Below are 16,821 nucleotides of genomic sequence, written 5' to 3' on the forward strand. Positions count from 1 at the left end.
GAGGTACGCGGGCCTCTCACCGTTGTGGCCTCTCCCGTTGCGGGGCACAGGCTCCGGACGCGCAGGCCCAGCGGCCATGGCTCACGGGCCCAGCCGCTCTGCGGCACGTGGGATCCTCCCAGACCGGGGCACGAACCCGCGTCCCCTGCATCGGCAGGCGGACTCGCAACCACTGCGCCACCAGGGAAGCCCTGATCTTTAATCTTTTGATAGCATTAGGTGATCAAATATTTGGTTGCCTTATGCCAGGGTGGTTGCTTACATGCCCTGGGTCCGTCATGTCCTTTGGTGTTAGGTCTTAATAGCTTGTTTTAGGGAGTGGTACTAGTGAGATGTCTGTCAAGGACTAATGGTCAATTCCAGTTGTCCAGTAGGACTTATGCCAATTCTACCTTGCAGGTGTGTGTTCATTAATTTATAGAGAGCTATATAGGATTGACAATAGGAGTAAGAGTGTCAGTAGTAAACGTTTAAGCCAAGATCCTCCTAAATCAAAACATTTTCCTAGTGTTTCTTCTAAACTGGGAAGAGGAGTATTCAGAGTGGAAATCTGACTCTTCATATGTGTTATGAGTTAACAAATATCTCGGCCAAATGGTCATACTATTGGAAAAGTGATAGAAACCCAGCACACTAGCATTAAAGGCAAATTGGCAGCGGCTGTTTCTAAGCCTACCCATAGGTGACCTTTAGCCCAAGGGAAACCAGTTGCACATCTTTCTAACCCATCCTGGAGAGAGCCAAGGCCATAAACTTGTTCCATGAGTCCATTAGGTCCCATTAGGAGCTACCCAATATCTTTTCATCTAGTGAAAAGGAGTGTTTATGGGCACATTTAGAACAGGTGTCATTAATTGGCCAGGTAAGAGGGTCCCACTTAGTGATATTGAAGGTAATGGGTAGCTTGCACAATACTAGAGTTTCTTTTAAAATAAAAATAAGGGCCATCCAGTTAGAGCCTTGGAGAGGAGAAATCCTCCAACAAAACCTAGGACTACTGGACATAGGTCCACAAACCTATGGTTTGTTTGGATTGATTTTTGAAACTTGCAAATGATTGAGCCCAGGGAAGAAGTACATTGGATTCATAAGCAAAAGTGTGAGCAGTTGTCAAAGTAATAGTATGCAGGCCTGGGTCATCTTGCGTCAGCTGTCTACTTCAGATGTCATTGTCTTCTTGTTCTGGTCTGGTAGTGCTGGTCCTCATTAGTCGAGGTCAGGTGTCAGAGACAGGAGTTACAGTTCATTCAGGAGAGGAAGCCTGATATGGCCTCGTCCAACATGGCTGTAAAGGGTCTTTTATCTGATGTCTTTTCCAGTGTGCATAATCTCCTGGTTGCAGGTTATGGTGAATCTGATTTTCATCCAAAAATAGATTATTGTGATCAGCTTTAGAAACAAACTAGAGTGTTGTTTTAATAATTCAATTAAACTTTACAGTAATAAAGCATAACAACAAGGAGCCATCTAAGAAGTGAGTCTTAGGTGGTAAATATTTTTTAAAAAGCCTCATTTAGCAAAACTAGAATTTAATATCCACTGAAACATAATCTTTTTCTCTCGAAAATTACCCTTATTTCTACCAAATATAGCCATATTAATTTGTTTGCGAAATAAGTCTGTAATTGACCACATAGACTCATAAATTGGCTATGTTGGAACTTTTCATAAGGAATCTTAGATTAAACCTTTAAAAGACCTCTCAAGGCCAGATAAATTACACCAAAGGCTTGCCACAGATTCTGCCTGCAATATCTATAGATTTGGGTGAAGTTCTCTCTTTTTGAGATCCCCAAAATACCTTGAGATTCCTGTACCTATCAGGAGGTGGCCTTCCTTATTTACCTGATAAAGGTGCTGGGAACCTAAGAGTTTCCAATTTCTGGAGGGAACAGTTGGATAGTGAGAAGAGATAAATGTTTCAATTCTACTTACAAAGGTGTAATTTACCAAATTGCTGTAAGTCATAATTAGCTCGAGGGGAAAGGTTTCCTAGTATCTGGAAAGCTCAGATTAAAAACCAGTGGTATTTTAGCCAAAAACCAAAGGGAGGTTTTGGGAGTGGTAAAAGGACTGGTGGGCTTTAAATTGTTTGTGGAGCCACACCTCTGGTTCTGTAAAGACTGGATTTTGTAATTAAAAAAAAAAAAAAAAGACAGCTGTTTTTAATTACTCAAAGAATTGCATGGCCACAGCAATGATATCAAGACCCACCCATCCACCTATGTTGGAATGTTCTTTCCCTCACTGAGCTTAGAGGAGAATGCCAAAAAAAAAAATTCCTATCAGACTCTGAATATCAGCTCTGGTCAGTTTAGTCAGACCAGTGGCCTCTCATCTTGGTAATCCATTTACAAAAACTTTTGAGGATCCTCCCTGGGATTAAGAAATTCTTTAACTATGGCCCTCAGTTGGCCTCTGATCTGAACAGGCTCACTGGGTGATTCCATTTCTAATGGTAACCACTTAATAGTGTCTTCAGAGTGGAAGGCAGTTCAGACAGGATTACTAGAATGAGTACTTGAAGGAGGGTAGAGGAGAGCAGTAGTTATGTCAGTCTTTTTTTTTTTTTTTTTTTGGCCGTGGTGCACAGCATGTGGGATCTTAGTTCCCAACCAGGGATCATCAGTCTTAAAGGATTTTTTTGTTTATTTTAGGTACTTGTTATAACATTAATATTTCATTAGCTTTCTACAACAAATCTTTCAATGAAGCTAAGCTGTTTTGGCATTTTGAAGCCTTCTGGGGCTTCTGCATACCAATTAAAGTAGATAAAATAGTTTAAGATGAGAGCTCTCTAAAACTTCAACAATTTACAAGATTTTCTAATTCAAAGGAATAAGGAGCTAGGCCTACAAATATTTTCTCACGCTAATCTAATTTTAGAAAAACTCTTACCACTCTTGTTTCCAGTAGACCCTGTACGCAGTGTTCCAGGAGACTGACTGACAGGGCAAGAACTTAGCTTCTGCTGGGTTTCTCTAACTGTGCATGCAAATATCAGTTTTGGAAAGCCAAAAAAGAGCCCCATCTTGGCTGTTTCAGGGCAGGATATCCTTTAATTCTCAATTAAGTAAGCACTTGCAAGCATACATAAACCCAGCTGGCATCCCCGTAGGTGGCAGTCTGTCTAGGAGCTGTTTGGCCTTTAAGGCACAGTTTCCCATTATGAATTTGGTAGTCTAATTCAGATATGAGATATGCTCTGAACAACTTTCTGAGGATAGAAAGGTGGATGGGATGTGTGCTGCTTCTGTCTTGCTCCCTGAAGAGTTACTCTTGGATTAGTTCTAGTCTTCTACGTGTCTCGGTTTCTCCCTCCCCCAGTAAAGCCTCTGGGAGTGCTCAGGGTGAAACTGAGCAGGACACGGTGGGGCTCCTGGGCACGGAAGCCTTCCTGTACCCTGTTTCTTAACTCCAGCCTCCATGACTCTCCCTGAGTTCCAAAGGGCAGATTCGAGCAGTTACTAGTCCAGGAAGGGAGGGGATGCAGAGACAAGGGAGGAGCAGCCAAGAAACAATTGTGCAGCCTTGGGGCAAGATCCTGGTTCCACCTCAAGGGATACACATAACAATGTCTTTAAGCTCTTTAAGATGTCAGCATTCTTCATACCAGAGAAAGACCACCTGAGACTACATTAAAGGAACCAGAGAAGCTCATTAAACAGATTACCTGAGACCAGATCAGAGGAGCACAGGCCCTGTGCACACCCTAATCTTATCAGCAACCTCACCTTTGAACCATTGCTGTAAACTCATCATATCCTCCCAGGTCAGGACACACAGTTTTTTGGGGCAGGAGCCTGCTTTGTCCCCCTTTGCCTGGCAAAGCAATAAAACTATTCTCTTCTACTTCACCCAAAACACTGTCTCCGAGATTCGATTTGGCACTGGTGCACAAGAGTGCGCCTCTGGAAGAGCAGTATTTAATGGTTGTAGTGGGTTCCCCTGTAGGACTGCGACATCACGAGGGTTGATCCTCAGATACTTCCACTAGGTTCTCAGTCACTTGAGGATACCTTGTGTCTGGAAGGAGCAGATGTCCCTTGTTCTTCAGACGTGAATTAATTCATTTTCTCATTTCACTAGCAAAAGTTTTGTTCAGACCATATATTGACTTGTTTTTTAAAATTTAAATCTAACAAAAACCCAGCCACCTATGTTTCCCTGGGCCTCCTGCCCAGCCCAGATCCCCTTAGGTCCCCTGCCTGGGAAATGTACCGGTTACCCTTAAGACTCTAAGTCTTAAGTAAAAACAGCCTGAATAAAATTTTTAGGATCATCACTTAAAAGTAATGAGATCTGAATATCAGAACTCATCAGAACATCTGAGCTGGTGGGGCTTAATGAGCCCATGCTGGTACTGAGCACTGGTTCACAGTAGATGCCAGGTGTCCTCTGGTGATACGACATGCATGTCAACAAAAAGATTAATCAATAGTCTATCTAAGAAAGAAATGGGAAATATTATTTGAGCCAACTTGGTGATTGTACTGGGAGACAGTCTTTTAGAATGCTCTGAGGACTGCTCCACCCATTAGAGGTCAAAGCACAGTTACCTGTTTTTGAGACAAAGGGTTATATTCTAAATGATGTGTTATTGACAGTTTATACAATCCAGATCTGCCGGTACAAAGTGAGTAGTGGGTCATGGGGTCATCGTGGCCCCTTACAACATTAAGAAGGAAGTTATCCTACGGAGGTCTGGTTAATTCGGATGCACAACACACACTAAAGGGGAGGGAGGAGGTCCAAAGGGGCAGAGAAAACTTTTGTTTAAATTTTTCTTGTCTTGCCATAAAATATGAAATTTATCTTATCACCTTCCAGGTTCCTTTGGCTGGTCTAAGAATTAAATTGACATTAGGGTAGGTTAACAGGAGAAAATGAAACAAAAGTTTACTAATACTTATACATGGGAGAGACCCAGGAGAACTGAGTAACTTGCCCAAATGGTCAAAGCCCTCACCTTAAATATTACCATTATCAGCCAAAGACAAAAGGGCATGTTAAGAGTGGGGAAGAGTCAGTTATGGGAGGTTCCTAGAATAAGCACAGTAAACAAAGATAAGGTTGTTATAAGAGTTTCTAGACATTTGGTCATCCTCCGCTTTCTGGAAGAGAGAGGGAAACACCCTTACAAATGGATATTTCCCTTATAAATGTGAATGTGTCTTACAAAACGGTAACTCCTACTTGGTCTTCACAGTTTTTCCCCACCTCTCTTGTTTCTTAGAACATAACCAAAGAGACATTTTTTTGGGGGGGTGAATTCTCCCCTACTATGCGGAAGCACCTAGTACCTGTCATATGGTTAGTGAGCAATAAATAGGAAATATTAAGATGATTAAATACAACAGGATAATCATTTTTTTCCTAGAAAAAAGACTAATCTGGTGTCAGAAAATAATTCTATGTTTTCTAGTCTCTCACACCCCAGTATGTATAGCATACCTCAATTGAGGGTCCTCTCAATTTTGATTGTAGAAAAGACTGAAATTTAAGGTGTCCTAAGATGAATTCTGATTAATAATGTTTGAATTTTTTTCTTCTTCTTTTTACATCTCTTCCCTAGCCTTCAGCAACTACTATTCTCTTTTCTACCCACCTCATCTGGCAGATTGTGCCCATCTTTCTCCATTAATATTGTGATTTGTAAGAAAAACATATGTGGTCACTCAGCTGACCAAAATATATTTCTCATATACATTTGGTCTTCATCCATGGTTCCTTGGCTCACAGCTCCCCAAACCCTTGGAATAACCTGAGGGATAAGAGCCATGGGAGCATCTTTTGCCATAATATTTGGTCTCTTGTCCTCAGTTTCTGAAACCTTTTCAGAGCCATCAAGGTGACATAAATGGATATCTTGTTACTTATAACAAGAGACTTTCCATCTTGACTGGATTTATGTTAATGAGGTGACTTTTGGAAAGCACCGCAGGATGGGGGCTGGTTGCCAGGGGAACTCACCAGGTGATTAGAGGATTAGAACTTTCAGTCCCACTGACCTGGGGAATGGAGTGTCGGGGGGTGAGATATGTTGACTCAGTTGCCAGTGATTTAATCAATCATGCCTCTGTAATGAGGCCTCCATAAAAACCCAAAGAGGAGAGGGTTTAGAGAGCTTCCAGGTTGGTGAACCAGAACATTTCCACATGCCACTATGCTGGCCCCAAACTCCAGGAGGCCAGAAGCTCCTTTGTTAGCACCTGGCCCTGTGTATCTCTACATGTGGCTGTTGATTCATACCCTTTAATATCCTTCATAATAAACAGTAATCAGGTGAGTAAATGGGTTTCTTTGGTTCTCTTAAGCTGCTCTAGCAAATTAATCAAATTCAAGAAGGTTGTGGGAACCTCTGCTTTACAGACAGTTGATCAGAAGTACAGGTAACAACCTGGACTTGGTGATTGGCATCCTGAATTGGAGGGAATCATTGGAACCTCCAGTTTGCAGCTGGTCCCTCAGAAGTACAGGTAGCAACCTGGGCTTGCCGTTGGCTTCTGAAGTAGAGGGAAGTCTTGTGGGACTGAGCCCTTTACGTGTGGAATCCCATGCCATCTCTAGGTAGATAGTGTCAGAATTGAGTTGAATTGTAGGGCACCCAGCTGGTGTCCAGAGCATTGCTTGCTGATGGTGTGGAAATGCCTCCTCCCCCACACTGGAATTGGGTGATCACAACAACTTTTAATCATTCTTGGGAATTTCATTGTTCTCAGCAATGTCAGCAATTGTCAACATCTTTCACCTCAGTCCTTTCTAATTCTCTTTTAATTTGTACTTCTCTTACGTAAACCTCTGAAAAGAAACAAAATCTAATTGCCAAATATATAAAATGTTTTCATGATTATATATAGATTTATTTGTCTATAGATATATATATATATCTCACCCTCCTTTATTATTGTGGTGAGATGAAATGATGAATATGAAGTAACTTTCTGTAATAAGAACAAAATCTCCATGCAAAAGTTAGGTGATGACACTGTTTTAAAGCAATTACACTCCAATAAAGATGTTCAAAAAAAAAAGAAAAGTTAGGTGATATTTCCCAACTGATATCATAGAACTAACCATGCCCACAAATGTTTAAGAGTACTAGTTATAATCGGGATTCTGTAAATCACGTAGTATCCACTTAGCTCTGTTTCCACTACAGTAGTGGTCCTTAAATTGGAATGGGACTTAAAGTCAAATGGACTGATTACTGACAGTTCAGTTTGATGTTTTTCACCCCAACATTCTGATTTGCATAGATCTGCACTGGAGCCTAGCAATCAGTAGGGTTTTTTTGTTTGTTTGTTTTTAAATTTATTTATTTTTGGCTGTGTTGGGTCTTCGTTGCTGCGTGCAGGCTTTCTCTAGTTGCAGCGAGCCGGGGCTACTCTTCGTTGCGGTGCGCGGGCTTCTCATTGCGGTGGCTTCTCTTGTTGCAGAACACCGGCTCTAGGCTCGTGGGCTCAGTAGTTGTGACTTGCAGGCTCTAGAGCGCAGGCTCAGCAGATGTGGTGCACAGGCTTAGTTGCTCCGCAGCATGTGGGATCTTCCCGGACCAGGGCTCGAACCCCTGTCCCCTGCATTGACGGGCGGATTCTTAACCACTGCACCACCAGGGAAGCCCCAATCAGTAGTTCTGAAGAGAACTCTAAATGATTCTAAGGCAGTTGTCCATTCCTCACTTTGCAAACACTGCTCTAGGTCAGCTCCAGTTTCTTAGAATATTCTCGTAAAAGACCATTTATTGTGTTGCATGTTCCTGTAGGATACATTTATCATTGACTTTCATGATAGAGAGAGGCCCACTTAATCTTGTCTTGGGATAATATTTTTGACATTTGTTAAGTTTTAAAAATTATCAATTCCTGCTAGGCTATTTAAAATACTATCTAATCTTTTGATCATTCTAATCTTTGATAATAATTTTCTGCTCATGGTACTCAGTTTTTAAAGATTAAAGTAAACACAGGTTTGTTATTTTAAGATAAGTTATGGTAAATAAGGTTAGATACAGTATAAATTTTCGCAAATGTTAAAGCTAGCTTCGTCTAGTTTAAGTATAATAATAGCGAATTAGGCTTTTACCATTTATCCAGAAAATCAAATTTTCCAGGCCAGATACTTTGGATACCCATGAAGAGGCATTTCATCACAAAGTATATAAAACTGAATCTTACTTTACTGTGAGGTAGGCTACTGCAGCTCCCTTTACTTCTTTATAGAAATAAGGTTGAGGAAGGATGCTTGCATAAGCAATAAAGCCAAAGGTTACACATAGCCTATTTTGTTACTTTGCTAGCAGTTTTCCTTTCAGTATAGTAATAAATACAGTGGGATATCTGCCTTTTTTTATTTGGTACCTTTCTGAGATCTCATTTTCCCTGGCCCTGCAGCTTTTAATCTCCAGAAGTTGGGTGTGTATGGAGTAATATGATAAGCATTAATATTTCTGATACTTATGTGATTTTATATTTATTTTTGCAAGGATAGAAATTAAAATTTTCATTTTCATTTCATAACAAATTTAAATGACAACTATTAAAACAAAATCTGATGCATATCTGTGATGCAAGTGGATTTTCTCTTTGGTGTACTTGGCTATTTCTCATATACTTTTTAAGACAGATAAGCAATTTTTTAGGACAGTGCATTCCAAGTCATGTTTATAGTATATAGAATAAATATATAGAATAATGATATAAAACTTGAAAAAAGCTTTTTTAGGCAAATAATGTTTTCTTGTATTTAGAGAGAGACCATATGCAACTTAGGGTGATTTATAAATAAAATAGGCAACAGATATAAGTATATAAAATAAGCAGTCTGACTACGCATTTTATCCTAAAAATGACCAGTTATCATACTTTATAAAATGTGACATTGTTAAATCATTACACTCCCTTCCATATAAGGTACTTAAAAACCTTGCAAAAGGTTCCTACTTTTGTAGTTCTTGGTGAATTTAGTGTGTAAAAGATTCATTGGGGAGGGAAAAGTACTAATAGTTCAGGCTCTGAAATCCAAGTTTTTGTGCCGATCTTGGTTAAACTTCATACCCTTTATGGGTCCCAGTTTTTCCATCTGTGAAATGGGTGTAATAAGATTTTCCTACCTCATAGGGTAATCATGAGAGTTAATGGGGATAACATTTGTAAAACACTTAGCACAATACTAAGTAGTTCATTTGATTACGAATATATTTTATAGTTGTTGTATAAGTATTCCTCACATTCTTGAATCATGTACAGGTTTTTCTTAAATTCCACAGAATAGAGACCAAATCCTGTAGTCTCTTTATCGTAAAGGATGATCTCCATTGGTCTCCATTCTGTTTTTCCAATCTTATCTCTTGTCATTCCCCTCCTCATTCTTTTTCCGCATACTCTTTCAGGCCCTTGAACTTGTTACCCCTGCTGGAAGTTAGCAAACTGTTAAAGTTTAAGTTCAGAAAGTACAATAAAAATAACCAGAATGCAGGGTTAAGAGTCATTTGATCTTTCCCTGTACCTTCTTTAAAAACTCCTCCTCCTCCCCACCCCTCAATCCTCAGCATTCTGTATTATCTCAAATATATTACTTCCCTTTATGGCATAACAATTATTTTACTGCACAGCCGTCTCCCACATTGGGTTTTCCTTGCTGAGTAAATGATTATTTCATGATAGAAATGAATGAGTAGGAAGTCGCACTGCTGACCTAGTTAGAACTTTGCGTAAAGCAAAGGCATATAGCCTTGGATCCTCAAAGTGCACAAACTGTGGGACACCATCTGTTTCAACACTGTAGAGCAGTTTGTTTTTCAGCTGTCTTTAGGGGAAAAAAAAGAATGATTCCAGTTGAATAAATCCTGTCCATTTGGTTGGATATTAAGACATTTTAAGTCAGATGTCTAAGATAGGCACAATTTTACTTCTCCTTAAGCTAGACTGCATCCTATCACTTAACTAGCCATGTGCTCTTATTCTGCTTGTTCCTCTTTTAAGATATGTGTGTGTGAAAGAGTCTTAGATAGAGATACATATGCCTACTTGAGGTTTGCAGTATGGGAATAACCCATACTTTCCTTTTGGAAAGGAAATATGAGGATTTCAACTACTAGCAAGGTGATTCGAATGATGTTTACTGTTATTTTGGAACAGAGTTGAATCCAGAGAGGAAAAAGTAAACCCTTCAGAGGAAGAAAACTTTACTCTTTATCCATCATTAGGAGAAAGTGCAGTTTTGTACTGGAAGCAGCAGGAGTTAATTATGGTTATGAGGATCTGCCATTTTGGGGGGATATTGTAGGATATTGGGGTATTTTTCAACTTTCTTGATAAACTGGCAAAGAATCTAACTTAAGGTGTTGTCCTACATGGTTAGAAATTTTTAAATTGGTGTTGGTGAAGAATGACTGAATCATAGGTTTCAACTAAGATTTGTTGTAAACAGATTTATTTTTGCCTAACTTTCCTATAATCCTAGATATAAACAAATCATTGGACATGCCAAACTCTGACTTTAGTTGAGAGCAATTGGAAGCTTTCAGTTATAAAATCAGAAAAGCAAATAGCCTGATGGAAGACCAGACCCTGAAAACAACAAACAGAACCTTCCCTTAGTATTCATGTTGTCTGAAATAAAGCAAAACAAACGTTACAGGCATATGTGTGTGTGTGTGTGTATTATATATACATAAACTGAATCACTGTGCTGTATACCTGAAACTAACAGAACATTGTAAACCAACTATACTTAAGTAAAAAACAAAATTTTTTTAAATAAAATATACAATGGAGAAAAGACAGTCTCTTCAATAACTGGGGCTGGGAAAACTGGACAGTTCATGTAAAAGAATGAAATTAGAACATTCTCAACAAGATACACAAAAATAAACTCAAAATTGATTAAAGACTTAAATGTAAGACCTGAAACCATAAAGAAGAGAACAGTCGGAATGCTCTTTGACATAATTCATAGCAGTATTTTTTTTTTGGATCTATCTCCTAAAGCAAAGGAAACAAAAGCAGAAATTCACAAATGGGACATAAATAAACTTAAAACCTTTTTCACAGCAAAGGAAATAATCCACAAAATGAAAAGACAACCTACTGAATGGGAGAAAATATTTCCAAATGTTACAACCGATAAGGGGTTAATATCCAAAATATGTACACACCTCATACAACTCAACATCAAAAAAACAACCTGATTAAAAAATGGACAGAAGACCTGAATAGACATTTTTCCAGATACAGATGGCCAACAGACACAGGAAAAGATGCTCAACATCATTAATCGTCAGAGAAATGCAAATTCAGACTACAATGAGATAACATCTCACATCTGTCAGAATGGCTATCATCAAGAAGCCATTGGTGCAGCTACTGTGAAAAAGAGTATGAAGGTTTCTCAAAAAACTAAAAATAGAGTTACTATATGACGCAGCAAGTTCACTCCTGGGTATATATCCAAAAAAGTAAAAACACTAATTCAGAAAGATACATGCACCCTAGTGTTCATAGCACTATTTACAATAGTCAAGATGTGGAAGCAACATCTGTCCATCAACAGATGAATGGAGAAAAAAAAATGTATATATGTACAATGGAATGAATACTACTCAGCCATAAAAACGAATGAAATTTTGCCATTTGCAACAACATGGATGGATTTGGAGGGTATTATGCTTAGTGAAATAAGTCAGACAGAGAAAGACAAATACTGTATGGTATCACTTATATGTGAAATCTAAAAAATAAACTAGTGAATATAACAAAGAAACAGACTCACAGGTATAGAGAGCAAACTAGTGGTTACCAGTGAGGAGAGGGAATGGGGGAGGGGCAAGATAGGGGTCAGAGGTTAAGAGGTACAAACTACTATGTATAAAATAAATAATCTACAAGGATATATTGTATAGCACAGGGAATATAGCTAATACTTTATAATAATTATAAATGGAATATAACCTTTAAAATTGTGAATCACTGTGTTGTACACCTGAAACTTACATAGTATTATACATCAACTGTATCTCAATAAAAAAAGAAAAAGAAATAGGAGTTTTTAAACATTTCCCCAATATTCACATTATTCTCAATATACCTTCTTTTTTTCTGCTCATTTATTCAATGAGACATTCTATTTTATGTTTTTAAATAGCTGTCATGGATGCACTGGTAGAAGATGATATCTGCATTCTGAATCATGAAAAAGCCCATAGGAGAGATACAGTGACTCCAGTCTCAATATATTCAGGAGATGAATCTGTTGCTTCACATTTTGTCCTTGTCACTGCATATGAAGACATCAAAAAACGACTTAAGGATTCAGAGAAAGAGAACTCTTTCTTAAAAAAAAGAATAAGAGTTTTGGAAGAAAAGGTAATTTATCTATTTACTTTCATTATGTTTGTGACTTAATAATTCAAAGCATTTGAAATTTTAAATATTTTTCTGCACTGTCTTCCATGAGTACCAAATTCCTAAGGATAACTCACTGCTAATCTCAAAACCCTGGGCATTTTACTTAGCCTACTGTGTTTCACATATCATAGTGCTTGGTGAATATTTGCAGAATAGGATTAACAACATGAAGGGATTAAAGTTCAAATATTTTTATTACCTCTTTTTTTCAGATTGCCTTACCTTCATAGCTGTATGAATTTTATTCAGGATTTTTAAATATGTGCAAAAAATTATGTACCAACAAAGGAAATGAAGTGTCAAAGGAAGAAGTTCCTGGAACATTGTTCTGATATGTTTAAAAATGTTTTCGTCAGTACTGAAATTTTACCAGGACTGACATCTTCTTTACCTCAACATTCTCCTTTGTTCTTGAACACACGTAATAAGAATGCATTTAACTGATGAATTAATGTCTTCTGTTTACACCTTTTAATGCAGAAACTGTTAATAGAATACATAAGCAAGGTAGCTGAGTCAATTATAAATCATCAGATCTACTTAACTTATTGGGAGATCTTCCTCACTCATCCATTTATTGGGAAATCTTCTTCACGCATCCATTTATTTTTTAAGTTAAACTTCAGATCATAGTTTATGATCCTTAGATCTTCAGTGTAGTGGTACGTTACAGACAGCAGCTTCCACAAAGGGGTAAGGAAATGATCTAGTTATAAAAACTTAAGGATAGGGCTTGGTAGAGTTTCACTCATTTGGAGGAAGTAAGAAAAGAGGACTCAGTTGTAAAAATAATCAATTTCTTTGTATGGATTTTCTTAATGACTATTAAATAAAATTGACATACTGGATAGAGTGACAAAAGGTAACATTTTGGAGCTTGTAGTTAGGTTTATTCTAAAAGTCAATAGAAAAATGTGATTTGGTATAAGTAACATTGGAAATATTTCTGTACTTTGTGACCAATCCTAATAATTTCTCTTCTGGAATAATATAGGACTTGAACTAACACGTCTGTTCCTTAAAATGTCAAGTACACACTAACCTGATACTTTTCTGATGATGGAAATTAAATACTGTGTGCTGGCTTGGAAAACACATAAGCACTATAAAAGAATGATGTACTGTGTTTAGTATGAGGAATTAATATTATAAATAGTTACTACAAAGTATAAGATACTGATTAAGTAAAAGCCTGAAAGAAGAGTTTTAAAAATATCTGTTCTGTACTTTTTACTTTCTTAATCAGTAAAGCTTAATTGTGTGGAAGTGAAATGTTCACTTAATTGTAGTCCAGGCTTTATTCCCTGCATTAGAGTAATTAAGGTAAGTTGTGGAGCCATAGAAGATTGACTTATTTTCTTATGTAGAATATCCTCTTAAGCTTTGTCTACTAATTTTATACCATTAGCTTATAGGAGCTCGAAAGGATGAAGAAACAAGTTCTGTGGGACGAGAACAAGTGAATAAGGCCTATCATGCATATCGAGAGGTTTGCATTGACAGAGATAATTTGAAGAGCAAATTGGATAAAATGGTAAGTTGGTTTGAAAGGTATGGTATCTGTATATTGCAAATGAGTTTTCTCCTTCAAGAGGTTAAAATTAGAAATGAGAGATATTTACACTTATTAGAGAAAAAATTTGCATGCTCAAGGCAAAAATAGAAAATTTTGATAGGAATATTTGTAAGTTATTTCTATACAAAATAAGTACTCAATGTGTAATGATGTTTAGGTCTTTTTTTTTTTTTTTTTTTGATGTTTAGGTCTTAAGTACATCTAACACCACTAACTTCTTTTGAAAAATCATGACATAGTAGAGTTTATCACTTTGTTTTTTTAAAAAGCCAGTGAATAATATGTCCTAAGTTAGAAAAAGAGATTAGTGAAAAACTGAGTTCATTTCCCACCTTGCTTTTCAAAGGCTAGAATCAGTTTTTTCAAAATCTACCTGAAAATTAATATATAATACCAACCTATAGATTTTATTGAATGTAATTTGGCATTTTCTCTACTTAACTAGAATAAAGACAACTCTGAATCTTTGAAAGTATTGAATGAACAGCTACAATCTAAAGAAGTAGAACTCCTCCAGCTGAGGACAGAGGTGGAAACTCAGCAGGGTAGGCCACTTAAACTTGTTATAATTATTCTAACGCAATTAATACATTTTTCCATTCCTGTGTTATATCCATGATCAGTTTTCTATATCTGTATCTTGAGGACTTATTTTTTAATTTTTAGGCTTACATTAGTTGCTCTGCTTTTACAAAATATCAACTTTTAACTTTTCCTTGGATATAAATTGTACTTTTCCTAGAGAAAATTTGATGGTTTTTATTCAGGGCTAGTTTGCAGTGAAGTAGATGAAGAAAGGAGTAGAACCCCATCCTCTCCAAAGCTTCTTGCCCACTGTTAGATGCCCTGTCATTGAGTAGTTACAGTTGCTCCCTCCCCCGCAATTTCTAAAGGTTGTTACAATGTGCAGATGAGATGCTATGTTGAAAAGTTAAGAGTGGGGGATGTGGGTATTAGCCTGCTCTCATGCACATTCACTCTGAGACAAGCTGATGAGTAGGCCTCTGAGAGACCTTTTGATGGGAGGTTGAGGTGAGATCTGTCATGGCAGCTGATTGGGGCTTTTTCTGTGTACAGAACCTAAGGAACCAAGTCAAGGGTTAGTCCGTATCCAGTGGTATTGAGTTTGTACAGTGGAATGTTTATGAATAAAATTGTTTGGAAGTTATGTTCTAGGCCTGATGGTCAAACTTTATACTTTCTAAAGGGACTAGATGGAGTGATGAGCTGAGTGAGCATCAGTTAACCCACTTCATTTAATTCTTATCACTCTTAACCTTGACATATATAGATTATTCATCCATCTATAATTTCAGCATATGCTTGATATGTGTTGTATATTTTAAAGTTTCAGGCTGACAAATTTGCTCTTTAACCTAAACCAAAAATCAGGGATGGGGTAATTAATTAATACATGCTAAAATAAGATTGCTAGATTTCTTATTAGCATAGATACTTGAAAGTAATTACTGTTTTTCAGAAACTTAGTAATTGTGCATGTTTTATATTGGTTTTTCTTTTAACCTGCATTTTATTAGCATAATCTTTTTTGAATTGCAACCAATGTAGAAGTCAGAAATAACAATTTTAATGTCCATCCTTTTTGTAGTGATAAGAAATTTAAATCCACCGTCATCCAACTGGGAGGTGGAAAAGTTGAGCTGTGACCTGAAGATCCATGGTTTGGAACAAGAACTGGAACTGATGAGGAAAGAATGTAGAGATCTCAAAATAGAGCTACAAAAAGCCAAACACACGGTATTACAGAATTATTAAATTGAGAAATTCAGCATGCTGTGTGCATCATATGTAGGATTTATAACTAAGTGTTAAATCATAGAGTTGACATAAATTATAACTACTTAGAGACTTACATTATCTGAAAATTCACCTTTATCTTCCCCTTTAATCATTTTTGCTAAAATATAATTGTATACTTTTAGCATAATCCCAGAATTATATGATTTTGTTGTTTAAAAGCTAATTTTTAAAAACCTTATTGGTTTATTAATTTATTAAAGCTGTTCTTTCAGACTTCCTTTCCTTCAATTTCCTTAAGTCATTTTTTTCTCTGTAAAGTTTAAAGAGAACTCAGGTTTTAAGTTTCCCACTTCATTTAACATAATAATTTGATTAATTTAGACATGACAGGAGACTTGATTTTTAGAATTATTAAAACAAAACTTTACAGCATCCACTAATTCTCAGAAGTTTAATACTTTTGGAGCAACTTTAATTTTCAGCAAATAGCTGAGAATGCAAGAATTGGGATTGGCAGAGTGGGGGGTGGGGGTGGGGAGCAAAACAAAAACCCTGCTGAGCTGCTAAAGTGTGGTTAGCCTGAAGTCATCCACTGAAACACAAGTTGCCTCTCAGGTCCTCACCCAGAGTCTGTCTACTAATACAGTGATTCCCTGGACAATGGGGTTGTGACCTGTGGAGGTCTGCTTATAGAAGGATTCTTTTCAGTAAGTATACAGTCGGTCTTTGGTATCTGTGGGTTCCACATCTGTGGATCGAGGCCACCACAGGTTGTAGACTACGCTATCCATTGTTGGTTGAATCCACGGATGCTGACCCGAGGATACAGAGGGACGACTGTGGGACTTGAACATACACAGATTTTGGTACCCACTGTGGATCCTAGAACCAGTGTCCCATGGATAGGATACCGAGGGACAACTTTACATTGGGTTCAGAAAAGCTTGGATAAATGTTTTCAATGTCATGACAATGCTGAGAATAAAAAGAAGGAATGATAGAGAAGCAGAGCAGTGTGGGAGCAATGCTCCAAACACAAAGTTTAAAATAGTTATTACAAGAAATTGAAAAGTTTAA

At 37.4% G+C, this 16,821-nt stretch overlaps 1 protein-coding gene across 3 annotated transcripts in view; it reads left to right on the top strand.

Annotated features, from left to right (window-relative positions):
- AZI2 (5-azacytidine induced 2) overlaps positions 1-16,821 on the top strand; it is a 33,977-nt gene that overhangs the window by 3,743 nt on the left and 13,413 nt on the right. For 2 of the 3 annotated variants that reach the window (XM_028478903.2, XM_024116509.3), the window contains exons 2-5: positions 12,145-12,365; positions 13,816-13,941; positions 14,429-14,528; positions 15,593-15,741. In XM_028478903.2, the coding sequence (XP_028334704.1) occupies positions 12,150-12,365; positions 13,816-13,941; positions 14,429-14,528; positions 15,593-15,741 (591 nt within the window). In that variant the 5' untranslated portion in view covers positions 12,145-12,149. The remainder of the gene's footprint in view (positions 1-12,144; positions 12,366-13,815; positions 13,942-14,428; positions 14,529-15,592; positions 15,742-16,821) is intronic. The other variant, XM_024116510.3, reaches the window with a different exon arrangement.

Source organism: Physeter macrocephalus, chromosome 18 (assembly GCF_002837175.3).
Source record: "Physeter macrocephalus isolate SW-GA chromosome 18, ASM283717v5, whole genome shotgun sequence".
Lineage (NCBI taxonomy): Eukaryota > Metazoa > Chordata > Mammalia > Artiodactyla > Physeteridae > Physeter > Physeter macrocephalus.